The 23,709-nt window shown below is 40.2% G+C and overlaps 1 protein-coding gene across 3 annotated transcripts in view; it reads right to left on the bottom strand.

The window, feature by feature from the left end:
- Positions 1-23,079, bottom strand: part of LOC148862070 (putative starch synthase 4, chloroplastic/amyloplastic) — a 36,201-nt gene extending 13,122 nt beyond the window's left edge. The window contains exons 1-7 of one of the 3 annotated variants that reach the window (XM_088983808.1): positions 22,819-23,079; positions 22,106-22,381; positions 21,561-21,704; positions 10,999-11,233; positions 9,829-9,910; positions 8,602-9,694; positions 8,397-8,448 (exon numbers count right to left, since the gene is read on the bottom strand). In XM_088983808.1, coding sequence (XP_088839934.1) covers positions 8,397-8,448; positions 8,602-9,694; positions 9,829-9,910; positions 10,999-11,233; positions 21,561-21,697 — 1,599 coding nt within the window. In that variant the 5' untranslated portion in view covers positions 21,698-21,704; positions 22,106-22,381; positions 22,819-23,079. Of the gene's footprint in view, positions 1-8,396; positions 8,449-8,601; positions 9,695-9,828; positions 9,911-10,998; positions 11,234-21,560; positions 21,865-22,105; positions 22,382-22,818 lie in introns of those variants that run through there. The other 2 variants (XM_088983807.1, XM_088983810.1) reach the window with 2 other exon arrangements.
- Between the last annotated feature and the right edge of the window lie 630 nt (positions 23,080-23,709).

The following is a 23,709-nucleotide window of genomic DNA, read 5'->3' as shown; positions in this document are numbered from 1 at the left end:
TTAGGGTTTTGCATCAGACAAAAGGTGGCGGCTAGAGATTTTCTTTCATAAAGTAAGTTTTTTCTTGAAAATAACTTTGAAAAAAATTATATTGGTCTATTCTGAGAGGTGTGACTGGAAAATCTATGTTTTTTCCTTTATGGTTTTGAGAGAAAACCCTAAAATTCAAAACTGTTGTTGGTTTCAGATCAGATTTTGAACTGGTTTCATACAGAATTCTGTTTTCTTTATTCTTTGGATGACCTAGGCCGGCTGTTATCAGTTGTTTGGGTGCTGTTTTTCTATTACAGTAGTTTAAAAAGTTTTTTTTTTTTATTAATTCTTGACCAAGAATGGAGTTCAAGAATCAGGGGGAAGGTGTTTTTGGGATTAGCAATTCTAGTAACATGTCTGAGAATGGGCTCGATCAGCCATGATGGCCATTGGGGGTAGAGGAAAACTCAGCTACTTGTTGGGAGATGTGAAAGAACCAATTAAGGAGGACCAAACTTATACCAAATGGGTTTAGGAGAACTATTTGGTTATGACATGGCTGTGCAACTCTATGCAGCCACATATCATCCGGAACTATCTGTGGGCAAAAACAACCAAGGAAATCTGCGATGTCATGAAAGAGACTTACTCCAAACCCCTTAATGTTGCTAGGGCTTATGAATTGAAGTGTGAGGTTAACAACCTTAAGCAAGGAGAGAAACCAGTCTCAGTTTACTTCTCTACCTTGAAATCTCTATGGCATGAAATTGACCACCTAGAAACACTTGAGTGAGAAAGTTAGAAGGATGCACAAACTCATAGAAAACAAGTTGAAACTAATAGGGTTTTTGAATTCCTAGTTGGTCTGAATCATGACTAATATTGCGAGACAACAACTACTAACAAGGGACAGTGTGACCTTATCTCAAGCCTACTCCTTAGTGCATAGTGAAGAGACTAGGAGAAAGGTCATGATGCAGCATCAGCCCTTCCCACTAGCCTTGGCAGCAGTTAAACCTAAGTCTGGGGGTGATACGGAGAGGGATATAAAGAAGGAAGATAAGCGGGATCTAGTGTTTGAACATTGCAAGAAACCTAAGCATACTAAAGACACATGTTGGAAGCTGCACCCTCATCTAGTTCTAGCAAAACTCAGGAACAAAAGGGGTAATTCTAATATGGCTATTAATACTGATTGTGCATCCTCATCGGGCACAAAAGGCACGCCTCTAGACACCCTAGCTACTATCTGGGCTGCCCTGACTCAGTTGGAAAAGGAAGTTGGGAATTCAGCTCAATCATCTCAGCCGCCATTAGCTCCTCCCACATCAGCCTTTGCTTATTTAGGTACTCGGGCCTTTGCTTATCATGCTTCAGCTCCAGGTAACACTGAACATTGTTGGATAATAGACTTAGGTGCATCTGACTATATGATTGGCTTGCCATCACTATTCACTACTACCTAGCACTTATCTTCTAGCATAGATAAAGTGTCCATTGCTGATGGTTCCCTTGTTTCCATTTTTGGCAAGGGAGACATCAAGTTGTCTAGTACCATTTCCTTATCTTCAGTTTTGCATGTTCCTAAGCTTAATACTAACTTGCTTTTAGTCAGTAGCATTACAAAACATCAGAATTGTTCAGTAACTTTTTTCCCTGACCTATTTTTCAGGACTTGGAGACAAGGAAGGTGATTGGGATTGGTCGTGAGACGAATGTGATCTATCTGCTTGGAGAGAGTTCTCATTGCGAAGATAGTGAAGATAGGAAGTCTTTTGTTTCTCAGTCTATTAGTCAGGTTATGCTTTGGCATAATCGGTTGGGTCATTTATCCTTTCGGTCTTCGGAAAGTTTGTTTCCAAATTTATTTGAGTCTATTCAGATGTCCAATTTGAGATGTGAGAGTTGTGAGCTTGCAAAGCATTGTAGAACATTTTATTCATTGAGTAATAAAAGAAGTAGTAATTCTTTTGATATTGTGCATACTGATGTTTGGGGCCCGTATCACATCACTGCTATGGGGGGATACATATATTTCTTGTTGTTTGTTGATGACTATACCCGTTTTTCTTGGGTTTACCTTATGTGTTCTCGAGATGAGGTTCCTACTTTGACCCAGATCTTTCATCAGATGATTTAAACCCAGTTTGGGGTCAAAATCAAAATCTTCAGATCCGATAATGCGAAAGAATTCTTTACCAACTCATTAGCCTCTTATTTGCTTGATCATGGGATTATTCACCAAAGTACTTGTCCTTATACACCACAACAGAATGGGGTTGCTGAGAGGAAGAATAGGCACATATTGGAGGTGGCTAGAAGCATTATATTTAACTCCACTGTGCCTATTCATTTTTGGGGAGATGCTATTCTTACAGCAGTGTATCTCATTAATCGAGTTCCTTCACGGGTTCTTGACATGAAGCCTCCATTTACCCTTCTATACCCCGATAAAGAATTGTTTACTGTTCCCCTGAAAACCTTTGGTTGCACTTGCTTTGTTCAGATTCTTGGACCTCATCGTTCCAAATTTGATCCTAAGGCCTCCAAATGTATTTTTCTCGGTTATGCACAAACTAAAAAGGGTTATTGCTGCTATGAACCTACTTCTGGGAGGAGATTTGTCTCGATGGATTTTACTTTCTTTGAGGAGGTACCCTATTATCCTAGGGTTTCTCCTCAGGGGGAGAGTAGTGAGAGTGGGGTTAACTCATCAGAAGTTCCTTTACCTATTCCATTGAGTGATGAGGGATGTAATGGGGAGGGTTGTCAGAGGTGTCAGGATTTAAGAGTCTATCACAGGCGGTGGAGGCAGGTTGATTTCGGTCATCAGCAGTCTAGGCCAACCCCAGTTCCTTCTATGGATCTAGATCCAGGTACCACAATCCCTTTTTCAGATCCAGGTCCCACTGAGATACCTTCCACTATTGCACCCTTACCTCCTTTGTATGACCTTGACCTCCCCATTGCAGTTCGTAAAATCAAACGGCATTGCACCACATCCATAGCTCACTGCATTTCCCAATTCATGTCCTATGATCGCTTGTCCCCCTCTTACAGGTCCTTTCTCACATCCATTGCTGATATTCCTATCCCCAGAACAGTGTAGGAAGCCTTGTCAGTTTCTGAGTGGAAAGATGCAATGAAGGTTGAAATGGATGCTCTTTTGAGGAATAATACTTGGGAGCTAGTTGACCAGCCTAAAGGGAAGAAACCAGTTGGATGTAGATGGGTATTTACTGTGAAACATAATGTTGATGGTTCCATTGAAAGGTACAAGGCCCGGTTAGTTGCAAAGGGATTTACTCAGACTTATGGAATAAACTACTTGGAAACTTTTGCTCCAGTAGCAAAGATGACCACTATTAGAGTTTTGTTATCCCTTGTAACTAGTTACTCTTGGCCCTTGTTCCAGATGGATGTTAAAAATGCCTTCCTCAATGGAGACTTACAGGAAATCTTTCAAGAAAGGAATATCAGAATGCCTTGATTTGGACTCTTTGGGAAGAAAGGAATATCAGAATTTTTCAAGAAAAGGAAAGGAGCATTCAGGATTTGAAAGACTGTGTGTTAAGTAGGGCAATACCTTGGCTGAAGACCTTGGAAATCTTTCATCAATTCTCCTTTAATGACATTTGGAGAAATTGGTTAGCAGTAGCGAGGTGTTCATCTCTAAAGGACAAATCAATTACAAGCTGGTCTCCTCCATCCGAAGGCTCACTAAAGTTGAACTTTGATGGAAGTAGCTTGGGTAATCCAGGATTATCCGGAATGGGGGGGTGCTTTGAGAAATGAGAAGGGAGAGATTTTGTTGCTCTACTCAGGTCCCTTGGGAATTGGGGACTCCATCAGGGCAGAACTTTTAGCTGTTGTACAAGGGATGCAATTTGCAAACCAGCTGGGGGTACAACACCTAATAATCGAGGGGGATTCCAAAGTGGTGGTGGGTTGGTTGAAAAATCCTGAAGACTCTATGTGGTGTTACAAGAATGAAATGAAGAAATTTAGTTGGTTGATAAGGAATATGTTGGTCATTGTACAGTGGGTGGGGAGATCAACAAATACTTTGTCAGATGTGTTAGCTAAGCAAGGGGTAAATAGGGAAGAATTATTTTGGGCTCAGTTGTGATTGTTGCTTTTCTTTCCTAGTTTACTTGTAAGGTTCAAGGAGGGGCTGCAGCTCGCGCCTCTAGCTGGGATGTTGTATGAACTCACTCTAAATTTGCTTCTGAATTAATAAATTTATTATCATTCATAAAAAAAAAATGGAAACTTATAGGAAGAAGTCTACATGCAGTTACCTCCTGCATTTTATGATGCAGAGACAGGAAAGAAGGTTTGCCGGTTGAACAAAGCCTTGTATGGACTAAAGCAGTCCCCTAGGGCTTGGTTTTCTAGATTCGGACAAGCCCTTGAAAATTTTGGCTATGTATAGGCCCAGTTCGACCATACATTGTTCATTAAGAGAGTGAACTCTTCCTTGACTTTGCTTGTTGTATATGTGGATGATATTGTGGTGACAGGGAATGATAACAGTGAGATTGAGTCTCTTAAACAACTCCTTCATCAAGAGTTTGAGGTGAAAGATCTGGGAGAGCTACTATACTTCTTGGGTATTGAGGTAGCTAGATCTAAACATGAGATTTTTGTTTCTCAAATAAAGTATGTTCTAGATCTATTGGAAGAAACTAGAAAGTTGGGTGTTAAGCCTGCAGATACACCTATTGAACAGAATCACAAGATCAGTGCAGAGGGTGGAGAGCCACTTGAAGATAAAGCTATGTTCCAACGGTTAGTTGGAAAACGCCTCTATCTTTGTCTCACACGATCGGAGATCAGTTATGCAGTTAGCGTTGTCAATCAATATATGCACTCTCCTAGAACTACTCAACTCCTTGCAGTTGAGAGGATATTAGCATACTTGAAGAGGTGTCCAGGTATAGGTATATTATTCAAGAATAATGATCACATGAAGATAGAGGTTTATACAGATGCTGATAGGGCTGGGAGTGTTGATGATAGAAGGTCTACCTCTGGATATTGTGCTTTTGTAGGAGGTAACCTTGTCTCCTGGAGGAGTAAGAAACAAAGTGTTGTTTCTTGTTCTAGTGCTGAAGCTAAATATAGATTTATGGCTAATGGTGTGGCTGAAATCCTATGACTGAAGTCATTATTTGAGAAGCCCTTAATGTTGTATTGTGATAATCAGGCTGCTATTAATATAGCTCATAATTCGGTACAACATGACAAAACTAAGCATATTGAAGTAGACCGACATTTTGTCAGAGAAAGGGTTTCATCTCAAGAAGTGTCTCCCGTATATCACCTCCAGCATGCAGCTCTCAAATCTTCTCACCAAGGTTGTTGCAAGGAAGAAGTTAGAGGCAGACCTATGCAAGTTGGGAATGACAAATATCTATTCCCAACTTGAGGGGGAGTGTAGAGAACACTGATGTGGACCCCACTGATGTGGTCCCCACTATGTTCGTATGGCAGCATATTTCTGTTAGTTATGCTAGTGTTAGTTGGTAGTTACTTCAATTTTTTATTTCAGCTTTATTATTAGTTTATTTTCCATGTAAGCAATAAAGGCAATTAAGCCCTTTTACAATTAGTCAACATATATAAATATTAAGAGTGGGTCGGCTGATGTCAAGACCAACCCTCTCTCTTTTCCAAAATCTCTTTGCTTCTCTTCTCTCTTTCTCTTCTTCTTCTCTTCTGAAATTTCTTCATTCTTTTTCTTTTAAATTCAAGACTGATTGTAGTCTTGATCGACTACTATTCCTTGACTAGCTATGGTAGAATATGAACCATCAGCTAGTCTCACCTTGTCTCTTCCAAAGAGGAGGTGGTAGGTATGAAAATAAGTGAACTTACCAGTCATATTTTGACCCTCCAAAATCAATTATCCAAGGAGAGTCAGGGGGATGAGATGATACATGGAAAACTTTGGCAGAGTTACCTGATGTAGATGCAAATGAAGTTGAAGGAGGAGAAGAATCCATCTAACGAATTGCTCTACCATAGAGTTCCAAATGGTCACGGAAGGAGTTGAGAATACCCTCCCTCGGGTCAAACCAAAAGTGTATGTCTGAGTCATAGCAGTAGTAGGGGGCTGATTCTCCTGAGAAGCCACATTTGTTGTGGTGAATTTTCTTGGACCTTACTGTCCTAGCTTCTTTTTCAGGTCTGAACCTTGCTTCTTGCTTAAATCCTTGGCCCATTTGGGCTTCCCATGAAGATCCCAGCATGTTTCCCGGGTATGTCGAGGTTTCTAGCAATGGATGCACCATATTTTGTCTTTGTCTTCCACCCATTTTTGAGGGTCCCCCTTAAAAAAATTTCCCCCACCTGTAGTAGCGTTCCCTTTTGCTGCCAACACAACTGCATCCCCTCCGAAGTTGTTCATTAAATTTATTCTACTCTCTTCCGACTGTACCAATGCATAAACCTCTTGGACAGAGGGAAGATCCTTGCTGCCTAGGATCTGGACTCTGATGGATTCATATACTAGATTCAAACCATGGAGAAATGCAAATACTCTTTGTTGGGAAACAAGCTTCTTGTATGCTTTTGCATCTTCATCACACTTCCAATCTACACTCTGACGGTGATCTAACTCCTTCCAAACGGAGGTCAAATCTGAATAGTATGCAGAAAGGTTCCTCTCCCCCTGTTTATAAGTGGATGATTCTGCCTATAACTGATAGATTTTTGTGTAGTGACAATTTTGCCTGCTCCCAAATCTCATAAGCCGTTTCAGCCCACATAAAGTTCCTTCTCACCTGAGGTTGCATAAACACCAAAAGCCAGGACATAACCAAGCTGTTTTCCTGGTTCCATTTGTCATACTCAGCACTCCCGGAATTCGGTTCTTTAATTCTCCCATTTAGATACCCTATTTTTCCCCTTGCAGTAATGTATAACTTGATCCCCCTCGACCATTCTAAGTAATTCAGACCATCCAGGGGTATAACAGACATAGGGAAGGATAAATCTATACCCCCACTTGTTCCGTTCTGCATTAAGGAGACTGTAGATGTGGCAGAGTCTTCACCACTCATAATCACAACTTCAGGTTACACTTCAACTGAACACAAGGAAGGCCAAAAAGAAGCAGCCGAACACCCAAAAAAAATTTTTGTACTAGGGAATTAGAGACAACCACTCCCCTCCTTTCCCTTCTTTTAAAACTCAGTTCTTCAACTAAAAGTAACTGCTGTTACCGAACTCACAGGTCATCACTGTCCAACCATAAATCAGGTATGGCTGCTGTAGCAGCATATACAGGTCCTCTCTTGACCTACAAATCAATTTTGGCTGCTGTTGCAGCATATACAGGTCATCACCTGACCTAGAAGTTCACCAAAAAGCTGCTGCCTCAGCATGTAAAGGTCATTACTGACCTACAGTCTGTTACAAGGATCAGCCGATCCCACAAAAAAGGAAAGAAGAGGGACTGCTCACCTCACATTAACAGTCTGAACCTATTGCAGGTTCTGTTCTGGCACACAACCAGAAAATAAAAAAAAAAGAGAAGGGAGAGAGAGTACTTCAGTCCGATCTGAATCTGGATCTGGATCTGGCAAATGGAGAAGACAGGGAAGGTGTGCTCGATCTCTTCTTTCGGATCTAACAGTCTAGCTCTGATACCATGTTATCCAGCGGAGAAGGAAGAGAGAGAGAGAGAGAGAAGAGAGACAAAAGTTTGGAGTCTCAGAAAGCTGCTGGTGGCGCCAGCTTTATTGTTATTTATACTAGGGCAACACAACTTAAAATAAAACATGCTGAAAGGACTAAAGTACCCCTGTGGTACTAAACATACAAAAACACGGCATTTCAACATAAACCAAAATCTAGGTTAAAAGCTCACATGATGAAATAATGTAGAAACAAGAATGACAAAAACCTAGATTACATATGCCCGAATTTTGTGAATAGGAATATGCAATTCATGAATTTTTGTGAATAGGAACCAATTACTCAACCTCATAAAGCATAATACAATGAATACACTTTGGATATAAGGCTCAAGGACCAAATTGGACATTGATGGCTACTAAGCAACCTCTATTTTTTGAGTCATCCACCCTTCACATTGGGGTAAATCAAGCAGCTCACTTTTAGCATATCTTAGTTTTATCCAGTGAAACAATTTGACAAATATAAGCACAAGATACGTAGAAATTTGACAGCTTTTTTACAGAGAAAAAAGTAGAAGATGGAGATACCCATGTAACTCATATTTATAATACCCACAATTTGAAAATCATAATTCCAAGATCTAAGACAACATTGCAAACATAACAAATAGGACAGAAAGGAAATAAGAAAAAACAGAGAAAACATATCTACATTTATATTTATATATTAAAAGAACATGAACAATGCTAGCAACAAATGAACAAATATAAGTTTACCTTTGCCACTGGTGCCATCTCTGCTGCAATATGGATGATATGAAATCCTGGACTTCAATGATCAAAAAGGAGCATAAGCTATAACAACAACTATTGAGATAATATATAGGAATCTTACATGGAATACCTTAACTATAGGGATGAACACAAAATTGGATGCAATAACAATTAAAAAATAGGAGAGAAAAGATAGAAATAGTAGTACTGTTTTGGTGATGTAATAAGTCCGAGAAATGCTTTCACAACTTCACCCTCATTTTTGTCCTTGCAAGCTAAGTATGCATCACGAATACGTCCATCTCTCTTCCATGCCATTTCTCTCAAAAACTTTGCATCCTTTGATGATATTTTCTTCTCAAGCAAACAACCATCTACAATAAGTAATAAGCGACTCCAGAACTCCCAAGGCATATCATCCACAGGTTCATTTGATGCCCTTTTCTTGCTTTCTTCTATAAGACTATTAAGTATATCTTGGAATTCTTTCATAGATTCCTGATACAGTTGAACATGAGAATGTATTTCTTGGTCAGATCTTTGAAGACGCTCTTCCAAAATTCTAATTTTCTGTTGCATTAGATCATTGTATTGCACTAGCCTTTCTGATGATTGCCTATATGCATCCACTTCTCCCAGTGTTTCTTCCAACCTGTCAACCTTCATTCTGAGGTCATGATTTTCCTGTAACACTGAAATAGCTTGATCTGCTTGCTTGGTTGCCTTCTTAAGCAATCCTTGCAAAATTCCTATCTTCTCCCATAAGTCCTTACATTCAGATTTCAGCATGGAAAGTTTTGAAACATCATCCTGAGCAATTGCTACTCTAGACTCCAAATCTTTCAAGTTAGCCATCAAAGATGAGCGTTCTTTCTCCAGTGTTAATACACGTTCACCTGTTTCCTCGACATTAGAGAGTTCTGCCTTAAGTAGTGAGATATCATTTTTCAAGGACACATTCTCCATTCTAAGGGAACTAAGCTCCTCACTGAGGGAACTAAATTGATTAACATGTGATTGAAGGGTTCTGTCATTTAAAATGCCATTCTCATTGTTATATGCACTAGTTACACTCCCTTCAGTGCCAACCCTTTCAGAGAGTTCCTTTTTAAGCTTCTCTAATTGACCTTCCAAGATTTCTACATGTATCTTTTCTTGGGTTGCAACTTTAATCCGGGCATCAGTTTCTGCTAACCTCATTTGCAAGATGTTAATTTCTCCTTGTAAAGCCTCCTTTTCACCAATAATCTTGTCAAGATCTTGAAGTGCACGAATCCGAGCTTGGTTAAGAAGCAAGATATCTAACATACAATCACCAAAGAAAAGTAGTTTTCAATAAAATGGATTAAAACCAAGATGGCAATAAAAGAGAAGCCTTTCCTTATAGGAATGAATAAATAAACTATTTCAGCAAGACAGCAGAGAAGTTGCCTACTCCTTTCAGAATTCCTTATCATGCCAATCAAATCCTCAAGTTGAACTTTTAAAAGTTGTTCCCCATGATTAGCCTTATCCATCTGTTGGATGAATACAGTCCTTATTAAGTTTGTATTATTTTTGGGTGAGAAAAGATAAAATATGAAATCAAAATATACAAGTCAACTGAGGTTCTGAGGTACAATGAGAAAAGGAATCGCAAATACACATAAAAGTCTGCAATGAGAAATAGAATAAAAGCTGCACAAAATAGAAACTTAAAATATAGAAATGCCCAAGGGAAACCAAGCATTTCTGCATATTAGACCTTTCATGATATTGGCATATATAAAGCTTAACTCTAACTTTAGCTGCATGAGAAAATAGTAAATAATTGCGTGGGTAAAAGAAATAATAACAGAATTCCCATGAAAAATAAAAGGAAAGAGTGATAGGAAGCAAAAGAGCCGAACCTATTCCATACATGGATATATCAAAGTACACTGTATTAAATATGAGATAAGATCCTAGCTCTTGAGCATGCACAAACTACAGATGCAGTTCTTTCAAGAAAAAGGCAATGTGTTAAATATAATGGCAAGCACTGTACAGTCTGTGTGAGACATAAGACATTTACTTTCACTAATCCATGCAGACTTAAACAACATGAATCAAGATAAATGTAGCCAACCTCCAAATAAACATTATAAAAGACTCCCCTATGTCTTGTGCTTTTCCATATATAAAATTAGCTATATTAAGAAAAAAAGACAAGTCTATCAAGTATATGCATGAAGACAAGAGTTTTCATAGATATGATGTTGCCTTTGTTTTATAAAATGTACAGAGTTTGGCATGATTCATCCCTTCTCTTTTATTTTATTATTTTTTTTGCAAGTACATACCTTTTGTTCATAGGCTTCTGAACAGGGGGGTGTCCAACATGGTGTTGGGTCTTCTATGGCTGGATTTTCTCTTCATATTAATAAATGCTTATTTTATTGTTGCTGATAAAAAAAATGTTACTTCTTTAATAATTTTCAAAAGAACAATTGCAATGTTTTTACCATCATCAGTGAAGGACCAAAACTTTTTCCATGGTTATAACTAGACAATAAATAAGAAAACATATATATATATATATATTCAGAAATGACTATATTGCAATTATTTGGTTGAAGATGAATACCAAAGAATTCTCAGCCAGAAGACTTGAACTGTTAAAATCTACCAAGTCAATCTTCTTGACAGTGATAGTAGTGTCATCATCAGCATGAGATGTGGTTCCCTGATCTGTATTTGAGATTCTATTTTCAGTAGAAATTTGAATTTCACTGCTTTCATCATCATTTGGCTGAATTTCCCCATCCATTGGTGTGCGTTCAGGAGAAAACTTCTTTTCCTGTTGCCTCTTATGTTGGGAACTGAAAAAAAAATCACAATTTCTTGACAATTGGACATTTCAAAGCTACTTATAAGAAACAGTTATGATGCAGTATTTACAAATCACAAGAAGTACACAAAAAAGTTAAGTAAAATAAGTGCTTGAGATTACCTTATTTGGAAATGATAACTTATTTGGTTAAGAAAGATTTAAGAAACTTTAAACCAAAATAGCATGACTGGTAAGTCATAATTTCAATAGAAACAATAAATATGCTATTAAAGTTGACTTGCCAATTATTTAATAACCTAAACCATAAGTAAGTTTGTTTTAAACGTGACTTACAATTATCCCTTTAAAAAATAAACCAAATGTTTCTTTCAAATATGATGAAAAATCACCCCTCTAAAATGAGTAACTTTTCTACATATACAACTATCAATATAAATATTATGATCGAAGTTACATTTTAAGATTTCTTGAGGGCATTATGCAAATAAACCTTCTCCTATGATATTCATATCAAGCATGTCCATGTGAGGACAAAAAGGCTTGGAATTATGCTAGTGGAGGAGAGACATATCAATGCAGAGAATCCAAGCAATGGGAGATCTACAAGTTTAGATTTTACAGCTTTCAGTTATTAGTCATGATGAATGTTGCAGAAACAGAAGTTCTATATTAGTTACGCAGTACTAAAAAAATGTTCACAGTAATGGAACAGATATGAGTGCAGTTTGAGTTTCAGAATTGTCTTTGCTCAACCACATTGAAGAAAACTAATCAAATCAGGTGTCAACTACCAATGATGAAACATATGGGGATTATAGTCAATGATCAAAGAGCTTAGGACAAGTCCTTTAGATTGAACATCATCCAACCATTGTTCCACATACAAAGAGTGAACAACACCAACCCTGTTCTGCTATTCCAGTCTATCTAAGTTCATGTTATCTAACCCTCAGCATAAGTCAAAACATTGAGACAAGTTCATCTAAAAGACTTCTGGAAGAGACCCAACCAATAAAACCCTTCTTCACTGGGTCTGGAACTAGAAATGCAAGACAAGCTCAATACTGAAGGGATCATTTAGAACACCAGACATAACCTACTTATTTCTTTAATAGTAGATAAAGATTTCTCTAGGGGTCATAAAATACAGGGCTCAGAATAATACTTATATAGATGCCACTTTAATCCAAAGCACCAAACCCCAATTTAAACCATTTCACAAAAAGTCACCTGTAAAATATGGGATTCCAGAAAATTCATCATATATTTCATCAAATAATCAGAAATTTCTGTCAAAGATTGTTGAGACACAAATAAAGGGTATTAGTGAAGGGGTATTTCGGTCTTTGTACCTGTTGAGAGTGCTGATGTGTACTATTATGTTAGTTCGAGTACCTCCTACTTAAATAAGGGCACTTATGTCTTTTCCAATTACATTAATAATATAATAACAGGTCTGGCCGAAACTAGGTGTGACTTTTCCTATTTTCGAACCAGACCTTTTCTCTTCTCCTTCCTCATTCTTCCTTCTTCTTTCCTCTCTTCCTTTTTGCTGTTTACTTTACTTTTCAGCTAACAAACAAAACAGACTTCTAGGGCAGGCCGAACTTCAAAATGGTATCAGAGCCACACTAAACAAATCAGACCTGCTAGAATTCTGTTTTCTGCACATTCGAACTAGGGTTTCTCTTGGATTTTTCAGCCGTTGGTTGGAGGCTAGGAAAAGGGCTGAAAAGGAGTGATTGCCCTCTTCCCTTGGAGGTTTCTATGCCTCCGGTGGTGTCGTTGGTGATTGGTTGCTGTGGTTTCTAAGTCCTCCCCTAATTAATGTAGGGCTGGTGCGTGTGGTGCAGTGGTGTTTCATTCCTTCATGTGGTTGGCCTTCAGGCGATGAGGTAAGGAGTTATTTTTTATGCATAATTTCTGTTATGGAACACATGAGAGGTGTGGTATAGATCGTATGATGCGTTTTCAGATTGCAGTATGCTAGGATTTATGTTGGCTTGTGTGTGATTCAAAGGGAAGTAGTGTTTACTTAATGGTGAAACTTCCGGTAGCTGTAGAGTAGGGTTTGTGGTGTTACAAGTACGGCTTTCAGCCTTTGTTATTGCTGAAATCAGTGTGCAGATTTCGGTGAAGTGTCTATGTGCAGTGTGCAGTGTGTAGTGCTCAGGATTCAGTGATAAGGGAATTCGGCAATGGCAGATAACAGTGATAGTAAACCTAGTGTGATGATATCTATTAACTACCTGAATATCCAAATGACCTCCATTAAACTGAATGGAGAGAATTATGTCCCTTGGGCCAAGTCTGTAGAGGTTTTTCTGAAGGCGAAGAAGAAGGTAAAGCACATAAGAGAGGAGAAACCCCCCACTTGTTCTCAGGAGTACAAAGACTGGGAACAGGAAGATGCACAAATCATCACATGGTTGTGGAACAGTATGGAACCCAGAATCAGTGTGAACTTCATGTTTCTTGACACAGCCAAAGAGGTGTGGGATCATGCTAAGAAATTGTATTCTGGTCAGGATAATACAACTAGGGTATATCAACTATACCAAGAATACTTCAATCTGCAACAGAGAAATTAGAGCCTTGAGGAGTACTATGCCAGTATGAGAAATATCCGTAATGAGTTAAATGTCTATCATCCTCTCGCTTCTGATGTCAATGTTCAACAGCAACAGAGAGAGCAACTTGATGTGACTTGGTTTCTGGTGGGGCTAAAGTCTGAGTATGAACCAGTACGAGCCCAGATACTAGCAGGATCTGTCCTTCCATCTTTAGAGGAGGTGTTTGCTTGTCTCCGGAGGACTTCCATTGGATCTATGGAAAACTCTAATATCTCAGATAAATCAGCATTTGCAGTGTCGAGAGGACGAGGTGGCAGAAGTGGGGCTCGAGGAGCCCAGCCTGGCCTTGGTGGCAGTAGTGGTCCAGTGTATGGCCGGAGTGGTAGTGGTGGATCTACACATATCCGTGGTGGTGGTCGTACTGGAGGAAGAGATTCAGGGGGAGCTCGTGGTAGAGGACGTGGCTCGGATCTACAGAGGTGTACTCATTGTGATTTGGATGGACATACTATTAACTACTGCTATGACTTACATGGTCCACACTCGACGTGGGCCAACCATGCCATGACTAGTGACACCAGTTCCAGCTTTAGACAGGAGATCCGGTCAGCTGACCAGATGCCTTCTACCTCTTCAGATGGTCCAGGCAAGGAGATGGTGAGTGTTCTTCGTGATGAGTATGAAAGGTTTGTTCAATCCATGTCGCAGCAGAACACAACTACCTTTGCACACTCGGGTATGGCTTGTTTGGCATCCACACCCAACCCATGGATTATTGAATCTGGACCCTCCGATCACATGACAGGAACTCCAAGTGTGTTTTCATCTCTCACTCATTGCTCAACATCACAATCTGTTACCCTTGCTAATGGCTCCACATCATCTATTCGTGGTGTTGGTAATGTTGACCTAGACCCTGTGTCCCTATCCTCTGTTTTATATGTACCTAAGCTTCCATTTAATCTTATGTCTGTTAGTAAGCTGACCAAGTCCCTTAAGTGCTCCGTTACATTTTACCCCTCTATGTGTGCTTTTCAGGATCTCAAGACGAGGATGAAGATTGGTGGAGGGCATGAAGCCGGTGGACTGTATTATCTTGATGGTGGTGGAAGAACGTCAACGGCCCTTCAGTCATCTATTTCTCCTCTCCAGTGGCATTGTAGATTTGGTCATCCTTCGCTGAAAGTGCTGAAGCCCTTGGCCCCTTCATTGAGTCAACTTTCTGTTCTAGATTGTGAGTCGTGTCAATTTGGGAAACACCATCGTGTTCCCTTTAGTTCTAGGGTTGATAACCGCGTGTCGAGTCCTTTTTCTTTAATCCATTCAGATGTTTGGGGTCCTTATAAAGTGATGTCATATAATGGACACAGATATTTTGTTATTTTTGTTGATGACTTTTCAAGAATGACGTGGCTCTATTTAATGAAAGAAAGAAGTGAATTATTTGCCATCTTCCAAAAATTTTATGCTGAGATCCGCAATCAATTTGGCGTTCACATCAAAATTTTCCGTTTTGATAATGGTCGTGAATATTTGTCTTCATCTTTTCAAGAATACTTGGACCAACATGGCATTATAAACCAAACTTCATCTACCTACACCCCACAACAAAATGGGGTTGCTGAGAGAAAGAACCGACATCTTGTAGAAACGATACGCTCACTCATGCACCACATGAATGTTCCTAAACCCTTTTGGAGTGATGCAATGCTCACCTCTTGTTTCTTAATTAATCGGATGCCCACGTCTAGTCTTGATGGTCGTTCTCCTTTTAGTGTCATGTTCCCAACATGTCTCTGTTTCTGCTTCCTCCTCGGGTATTTGGGTGTGTCTACTTCGTCCATAATTTGGGTCCCGGGACTGACAAGTTAGATGCACGATCCCTTAAGTGTATCTTCCTTGGCTATTCCCGGACTCAAAAAGGGTACAAGTGTTACCATCCCAGTTCTCGCCGTTCTTTGGTATGTGCTGATGTTACTTTCTTCGAGTCTACTTCGTTCTTTGTGGGGTCCGGTGATGCTGCTTCCTCCATATCACCTCCTCCTCTTCCCCTTCCTGTGGTTGATCCTCCTCCTCTGGTTCCAATCGTGCCTACGTCCTTGCCCCCGGTGCCACCGTCCGTTGACCATCCACTTATCCGTTACGTGTATACACATCGCCCACGTGTACCGGCTGCACCTCCTCCGGCTTCATCACCGTCGACAGATCCGGCTCCAGATCCAGCACCAGCCTCCAACTTTGATCTTCCTATTGCCTTATGGAAAGGTAAACGCACCTGCACCCTTCACCCTATTTCCAATTTTGTTTCCCTTACTCACCTCTCCGCCTCCCATCGCCAGTTCATCTCTTTGTTATCCTCAGTGGTTGTTCCTAAGGATGTCTAGGAAGCCCTTACCTCTCCAGAGTGGTGTCGTGCTATGGAAGAAGAGCTCTCTGCCCTCCATCATAATCACACTTGGGACCTCACCGCTCTTCCTCCTGAGAAGCAGGCTGTCGGTTGTAAGTGGGTGTATACCGTTAAGTACTTGCCATATGGTCGTGTGGAGCGCCTGAAGGCACGGCTGGTTGTAAAAGGGTACTCCCAAACCTATGGCATTGACTACACAGAGACATTCTCCCCGGTTGCTAAGATAGGGTCAGCTCGTGTTGTCATCTCCCTTGCAACTATGTATAATTGGCCTCTACATCAACTAGATATCAAGAATGCCTTTTTGCATGGTGATTTGCTCGAGGAGGTCTACATGGAGCAACCACCAGGGTTTGTTGCTCAGGGGGAGGATGGTAAGGTATGCAGACTTAAGAAGGCTATATATGGACTTAAACAGTCCCCTCGAGCATAGTTTGGTAGGTTCAGTGAGGTGGTCAAGAAGTTGGGTATGAAACAATGCCAGGTTGATCACTCTGTCTTCAGTCATGACTCTCCGATAGGCAAAATACTACTGGTGGTGTATGTAGATGATATCGTTGTGACTGGGAATGATAAAATGAGCATTGACAGATTGAAGGCATTCCTATAGGAACACTTTTAGACAAAGGACCTTGGCATATTGAAATACTTTTTGGGCATAGAGGTAGCAAGATCTAAGCATGGCATTAATTTGTGTCAGAGGAAATATGTGCTTGATTTACTGGAAGAAACAGGTTTGTTGGGTACTAAACCAACTAAGACACCTATGGAAACAAATACGAGGTTGAGCAATGATATAGGTGAAGTATTTGAAGACCCTGGCAGATACCGACATCTTGTAGGCAAACTAAACTACCTAACCATTACTCGATCAGATATTTCATTTGCGGTTAGTGTGGTGAGTCAGTTCATGCAGAAACCTTTGGTCCCACATTGGAATGCAGTGCTAAGGATTGTGAGGTACTTGAAAGGAGCTCCTGGCTGTGGTTTGCTGTACAAAAGTGGCGAAAAACTGGAAGTAGAAGGATACACCGACGCTGATTGGGCAGGTTCTATGTCTGATAGATAGTCTACCACTGGCTATTGCACCTTTCTGGGGGGTAACCTGGTAACGTGGAAAAGTAAGAAGCAAACAGTTGTGGCAAGAAGCAGTGCAGAAGCAGAATATAGGGCCATGGCACATACTGCTTGTGAATTAGTGTGGCTAAGGAACCTTCTACAGGAGATAGGATATGACATCAATACTCCAATGAAGCTCTATTGTGACAATCAAACAACGGTTCATATCTCTTCCAATCCGGTGTTTCATGAAAGAACCAAGCACATCGAAGTTGATTGTCATTTTGTGAGAGAGAAGGTGCTGAATGGAGTGATAGAAACTGCATATGTTAATACGGGAAATCAGTGGGCAGACTTGTTTACAAAAGGTTTGAGTCGGGGGAGAGTGGACTACATATGTAACAAGCTGGGATTATATGATATATACTCACCAACTTGAGGGGGAGTGTTAGTGAAGGGATATTTCGGTCTTTGTACCTGTTGAGAGTGCTGATGTGTAGTATTATGTTAGTTCGAGTGCCTCCTACTTAAATAAGGAAACTTATGTCTTTTCCAATTACATTAATAATATAATAACAGGTCTGGCTGAAACTAGGTGTGACTTTTCCTATTTTCAAACCAGACCTTTTCTCTTCTCCTTCCTCTTTCTTCCTTCTCCTTTCCTCTCTTCCTTCTTGTTGTTTACTTTACTTTTCAGCTAACAAACAAAACAAACTTCTAGGGCAGGCCGAACTTCAACAAAGGGAATACAAGTGTACAAGAAAAGGCCACACCAACCTTTAAAGAATGTAACTAACAGCCAACCACTTTAACAAACTAACTAACAAACTAGACAAGTGGAGAGGCGGGTATAACGGAATTGTAACAGTAGTATATAAATAAGGAAATGAAGCTAGGAGGGGATTTATCGATTTGGGAATACAATCTCTCTCTCTCTCTCTCTCTCTCTCTCTCTCAATCAGGAGGCAGGCTCCCTCGAAAGAGTCCCTGAGTTAGGCAGTACCTAACAAGTTGGTATTAGAGCCAAGATGCCAAGCACAAGGTCATCCGCAGTGGAGAACAGAGTCGACAACATAGAAGGAGAAATGCAAAGAATATCGGCTGACATCAAAGAAATCAAAGAAAGCTTCACATCCTTGCTTGACAACTGGCACAGGCACCACCTGCGTCGAATCAGGAAGAGCGCAGTGACACCAGTCATCGAAGCCGATCAAGAACAGCAAGAATCGAGTTCCCATCTTCGCAGGGGGAGATCCCACATCCTGGCTTCTACGAACAGAAAGATACTTCAATTACCACGACACACAGGGACCTAATCGTGTCCCATTAGCTTCTGCACACTTAGAAGGAGAAGCGATCGTCTAGTACCAGTGGTACCGGCGACGGCACCCAAGAGCCACATGGGCAGACTTCACCGACGCCTTAACCATGCGATTTGGAGTCTCAGCCTTTGAGAACTATGCTGAAAGCCTCGCTAAGCTATGACAGACCGACTCCATCCAAGATTATCAGATGGCATTCGAAAGATTAGTTGTGCGCATGCAAGGCTGGCCAAAAAACGCGCTTGTCGGCAGTTTTGTTGGTGGACTCAGGGAAGAATTGCAGTTGGAGGTAAAAGCCATGCAGCCCACCACCGTTCTTGAAGCAACAGCATTAGCTCGACTACATGAAGACAAACTGAATCGGGCAAGAAGGATTAATCAACCTCTGGGAGCTGCAATCATACCAGGTATACCGAACCCAGAACCATGTATCTTGGGTAAACCGAAGCCCAGATCAGGAGTAGGAATCACAGGCAAGGACGCCAACTCTAGTTCAGGCCCCAACTCAGCCAAGAGGTTAACCTGGGCTGAGATGTAAGCCCGACGGGAAGAGGGTGTTATGCATGTGGAGACAAATTCGGGCCGAGCCATCGCTATAAGATCCCTCAAGTTTTCTTCCTTCAACCTGAAACCGAATATGTCGAGCAATCAACAGACATTGAAGAGCCAATGGACAACCAAGAATGGGGGCAATGGACAAAGGAATACCCGGAAGTATACCTACAAGCCTTGACCGGTCTTGCTTCTTCTCAAACTATGAGAGTAACCGGATTGGTACAAGGGCGCCATGTGTCAGTTCTGATAGACAGTGGCAACACTCTCAATTTCATTACCCAAACATTGGTCAGACAACTAGGGGTTCCGGTCCAACCATGTACAGCCTTCCGAGTGCACGTAGCTAATGGGAGCAACCTGGTATGCGACAGTACGTGCACAGACTTAAAGACGAAGATACAAGGGCATGAGTTCGAGGTAGATCTGCACCCCCTGGAAATCAGTGGAGGATATGTAGTTTTTGGAGTCCAATGGTTAAGGCAACTAGGGCTCGTGATATGTAATTGGGCACGTCTCACCATGGATTTTCAAGTGGGCAGCTCACAGCTGCATATTCAAGGGCAGCTGTCCAAGGGTCCAGGACCTATTAGTCTCGCCTCCCTAAGGAAACAGGCAGCAGACCCAGCCCACATCATTTTAATGCAGATAGACTTCCACGAGAACGGCTCCATTCTAGCCCAAGGAAGCAGATCCGAAGAAGGTCGCACACAACTACAGCAGCTACTTCAGAAGTTCTTAATGATCTTCCAAGAACCTAAGGAACAGATTTCAGGTGGATACGCAAAGGAAATCACATCGAACCAGAGGCATTGGTGGTATGGTCAGGTCTCCCAATTGAGGATGCAACCTGGGAACCTTACTTGGATTTACAGAATAGATTTCCACATCTTGACCTTGAGGGCAATGTCACTTTCAAGGGAGGAGGGACTGTTGAGACACAAATAAAGGAAATACAAGTGTACAAGAAAAGGCCACGCCAGCCTTTAAAGAATGCAACTAACAGCCAACCACTAGAACAAACTAACTAACAAACTGGACAATGGAGAGGCAGGTATAACAGAATTGTAACCAGTATATAAATAAGGAAAGGAAGCTCGGAGGGGATTTATCGATTTGGGAATACAATCTCTCTCTCTCTCTCTCACACACACACATTAAGGAGGCAGACTCCCTTGAAAGAGTCCCTGAGTTAGGCAGTACCTAACAAAGATCAGCATTAAAGGTACACAGATTATAAGAATAGAATAGGATAGATCAGAAACAACATCACAACCAGATAATCCCAGTCAAATCCACAGCTCGTCAGCCTGTGCGACATTAATAGTAACAAAGTGAAATGAGAGATTTCATATCAACCATACATCTGGTAGGGGAAAGAATGAAATATATTATGATCTCGATTTCATAAGAGCAGCCTTTCTAAAGATTACTTGATAACTACCAGTTTCTCTTTTCATTTGTCAATTTAATTAAATACGAATTATTCTCAAACCAAGTAAAGCATAATGGACTAGTAAACTTTAAAGAAACAGGATTTCCAAGCTCAACTAAACTCAAGATTCAAGCTAAACAAGCCAACAGTGGAAACAACAAAATTAGACCATATTTCGTTTGTTAAATAGAAAAGGTTGAAAAGAACTTAATGATAAATCAAGCAGATAGTCAGTAATGAATGACGTTTTTCTTCCAAAAAAATCAAGCAGAGAAAAATAATATAGTTTCCCATTACATTCAGGATTTTCATGAATTCCAAAAACTTTATAAAGAAAGACTAGTGAAGTTTCAAGAAACAGAAATTCCGAGCCCAACAGAACTCAGGAATTCCAAAAAAAAAAAAAAAAGAAAGAATAGTAAAACTTCAAGAAACAAGAATTCCAATCTCAATGAAACTCAAGATCCAAGCTAAAACAAGAAAAAAAATGAGTGAAAGCCGACACGATTGAATCGTATCTCCATTTCTTAAATAGAAAAGATGGAAGAGAACCAAATGGCAAATCAAACAACACAGTATAGTCTCTTATTTCGTTCAACACCTTTAACTACAACACAGCATAGCCCAACAAAACTCAAGATTCAAGTTAGACAAGTCAACATGAGTGAAAAACAAAAAGATTGAACCATATGTTCATTCGTTGAATAGAAAAGATTCAAGAGAAATCAACGAAAAATCAAACAACTGAAAATAAATAGTACAATTTCTTATTACGTTCAGCATTTTCAGGAATTCCAAAAATAGGAATTCTAAAAAACTAAAGAAGAAAGAATATTAAAACGTCAAGAAACAAGAATTCCAAGCTCAATGAAACTCAAGATTCAAGCTAAAGCAAGCCAAAATGAGTGAAAACTGACATGATTGAATCGTATCTTCATGTCTTGAATAGAAAAGATGGATGAGAACCGAATGACAAATCAAACAACAAAGTATAAAGAAACGAATACCTCAAATTCCTTGGTCGCATCTTGCAGTAGATTGGCAGCAAGCGAAGAGAACGAACTGCCAGCCGTGTATTAAACTTGTTGCCATTCAGTCCATGGCAGTCAGCACCGAAAAAGAATGTAGATAGCTTCGTCGCCATGAAAACTCTGTAAATGTGTAGAGAACAAGAAAAGAACGACACAAAGAGATAGAGAGAGAATTAGAGAAACTGTTTGCTTCACCATAACGACCAAATCTATTTTATATATAAAATTATAAAAGTGTGTGGATGTAGAGCGGAAGTTTGGTTGGAGTAAATTACTATTTGGCTATTTCTTAAAAGGGTGTATGAAAGTTATTTTATTGTAATTTGAATAAATTACAAAAATCCCTATGGATATGTGACAAAGACCCCTTTAGTTAGCCTTCTGTTCAAGTCCGCGTTGCAATATTTTTTAATCTCGATACTACCCTTATAATAACTATTTGGAGAAAAATACTGTCAAGCAGCGCATATAGTTGCTCAAGAAATTAAGAAAAGTGAGCAAAGCAGTTGAGAAGCAATTACCTCTAGGCGCTGGAGATCAGTCGCTGCAGATGCTTTCTTGACATTGGCCTCCAGAGGGCCTTCTCGTGGGGGCACAGACAGAAGGATCCCCTAGCTGAGTAAAGCAAAATGCCGCATCCAGCATACTGATTCTAACAAAAACTACCACCAATCCAGATATAGAGTCATTCATGTACTTGAGATATAGAGTAATTTTGTCGATCACAGATACTTCTACAGGTGGCCGTTTGAGGTTGACGATGGTCTGGACAGTGGGTTAAGACTTCGTGCATTAACCTGGTAGCATGATCAATAACAACACTTATATCAATAGTTTCACCTTCAAAAACAAACTTATTTCTTCTAATCCAAATAGACCAACAAGTATTCATAAACAGAGAAATAATTTCCTTGCAATGAGGTCTGGAAATTGAACTGTCATTGATCCACTTGAGGATCCAATCTTTTAGGCTCCAAGACTTCAGATCAGGTCTAAGCCCAAGACAGGAGACAAACCAAATTTCTTGGCCAAGGGACACAAAAGCAGAGCATGTTCTATAGACTCCACATTTGTTTTGTAGACAGTGCACATTCTCCTAGCCCACAATTCTCTTTGCCAGAATATAGGACCGAAACCATTCTCTAAGAACTCTCATATTTCAACACCTGGGCTGGTTCTTAATTAAATCTGAGACTTTGGATATAGGGCAGTTAGCCAGTTTATCCATACCTACCTTGAAGTTTGGCAGTGATCGAAGGAATCCATTGGTCATACCAAACATCGATAGAATTTCCATCCCCAACTCTCCACATCCCTCCTTTTATTAAAATCTCTTCCCCTTGAAAATCGCCATTGTTGAAATACCTTGCCTTACACACCTTAGCCAATAAGAACTCAGGATTTCTCAAAATCCTCCAAGCATGTTTTGTTGACAAAGCTCTGTTAAAAAACTTTGGATGCCTGAATCCCAAACAACCTGCAAGTTTGCTTTTACAATAGAGCAATCCATTTAATCCAGTGAATATTCATGTTTCCTCTTTTGTGCCCCCACCAGAAGGCCCTCTGCAAAGCATTTAAGAGGTCCAAGGTTTCAAAACCACAATCAAGGAGGGTCCCAAATTATTAGTTTATTCTCTCTCTCTCTCTCTCTCTCCATCTGCAAGGAACGAAAAACAGGGGAAATCAGGAAGAAGAAAGGGGAAGGGGAAGAAGAGAGATCGGGGGAGAGGGAGGACTTCGAAAGTCCATCGTCCCTGCAACAGCTACCGCCGTTGTTGCTGTTCATGAATCATGAGGTTGGGGAAGATGAACAGTGTTTTTTTCTTTGAATAGTTATTACAAGGGTAGTATGGGGATTAAAACATATTGTAATGTGGACTTCAACGGAAGGCTAACAGAAGGGGGTCTTTGTCTCATGGTCATAGTACGGAGGGGTCTTTGTCGCAAAACAGAGTACGGGGGTGGGGGGGTCTTTGTCACAGACTCCACATTATAGGGGGGTCTTTGTATTTTACCCTTATAATTTTAATGGCTATTAAAATGCTCATATATGTATATTTAATCCATCTCTAATTGTAAGTATTGAAAAGAGAAATCGTCTAAAGCACACCATGAATTTTCAACA

This window comes from Nelumbo lutea, chromosome 4 (assembly GCF_056320005.1).
Source record: "Nelumbo lutea isolate HS-2025 chromosome 4, American lotus-T2T, whole genome shotgun sequence".
Classification (NCBI taxonomy): Eukaryota; Viridiplantae; Streptophyta; class Magnoliopsida; order Proteales; family Nelumbonaceae; genus Nelumbo; species Nelumbo lutea.
Note: the sequence above shows the minus strand (reverse complement) of the source record. Positions and strands in the feature narration are given on the sequence as shown.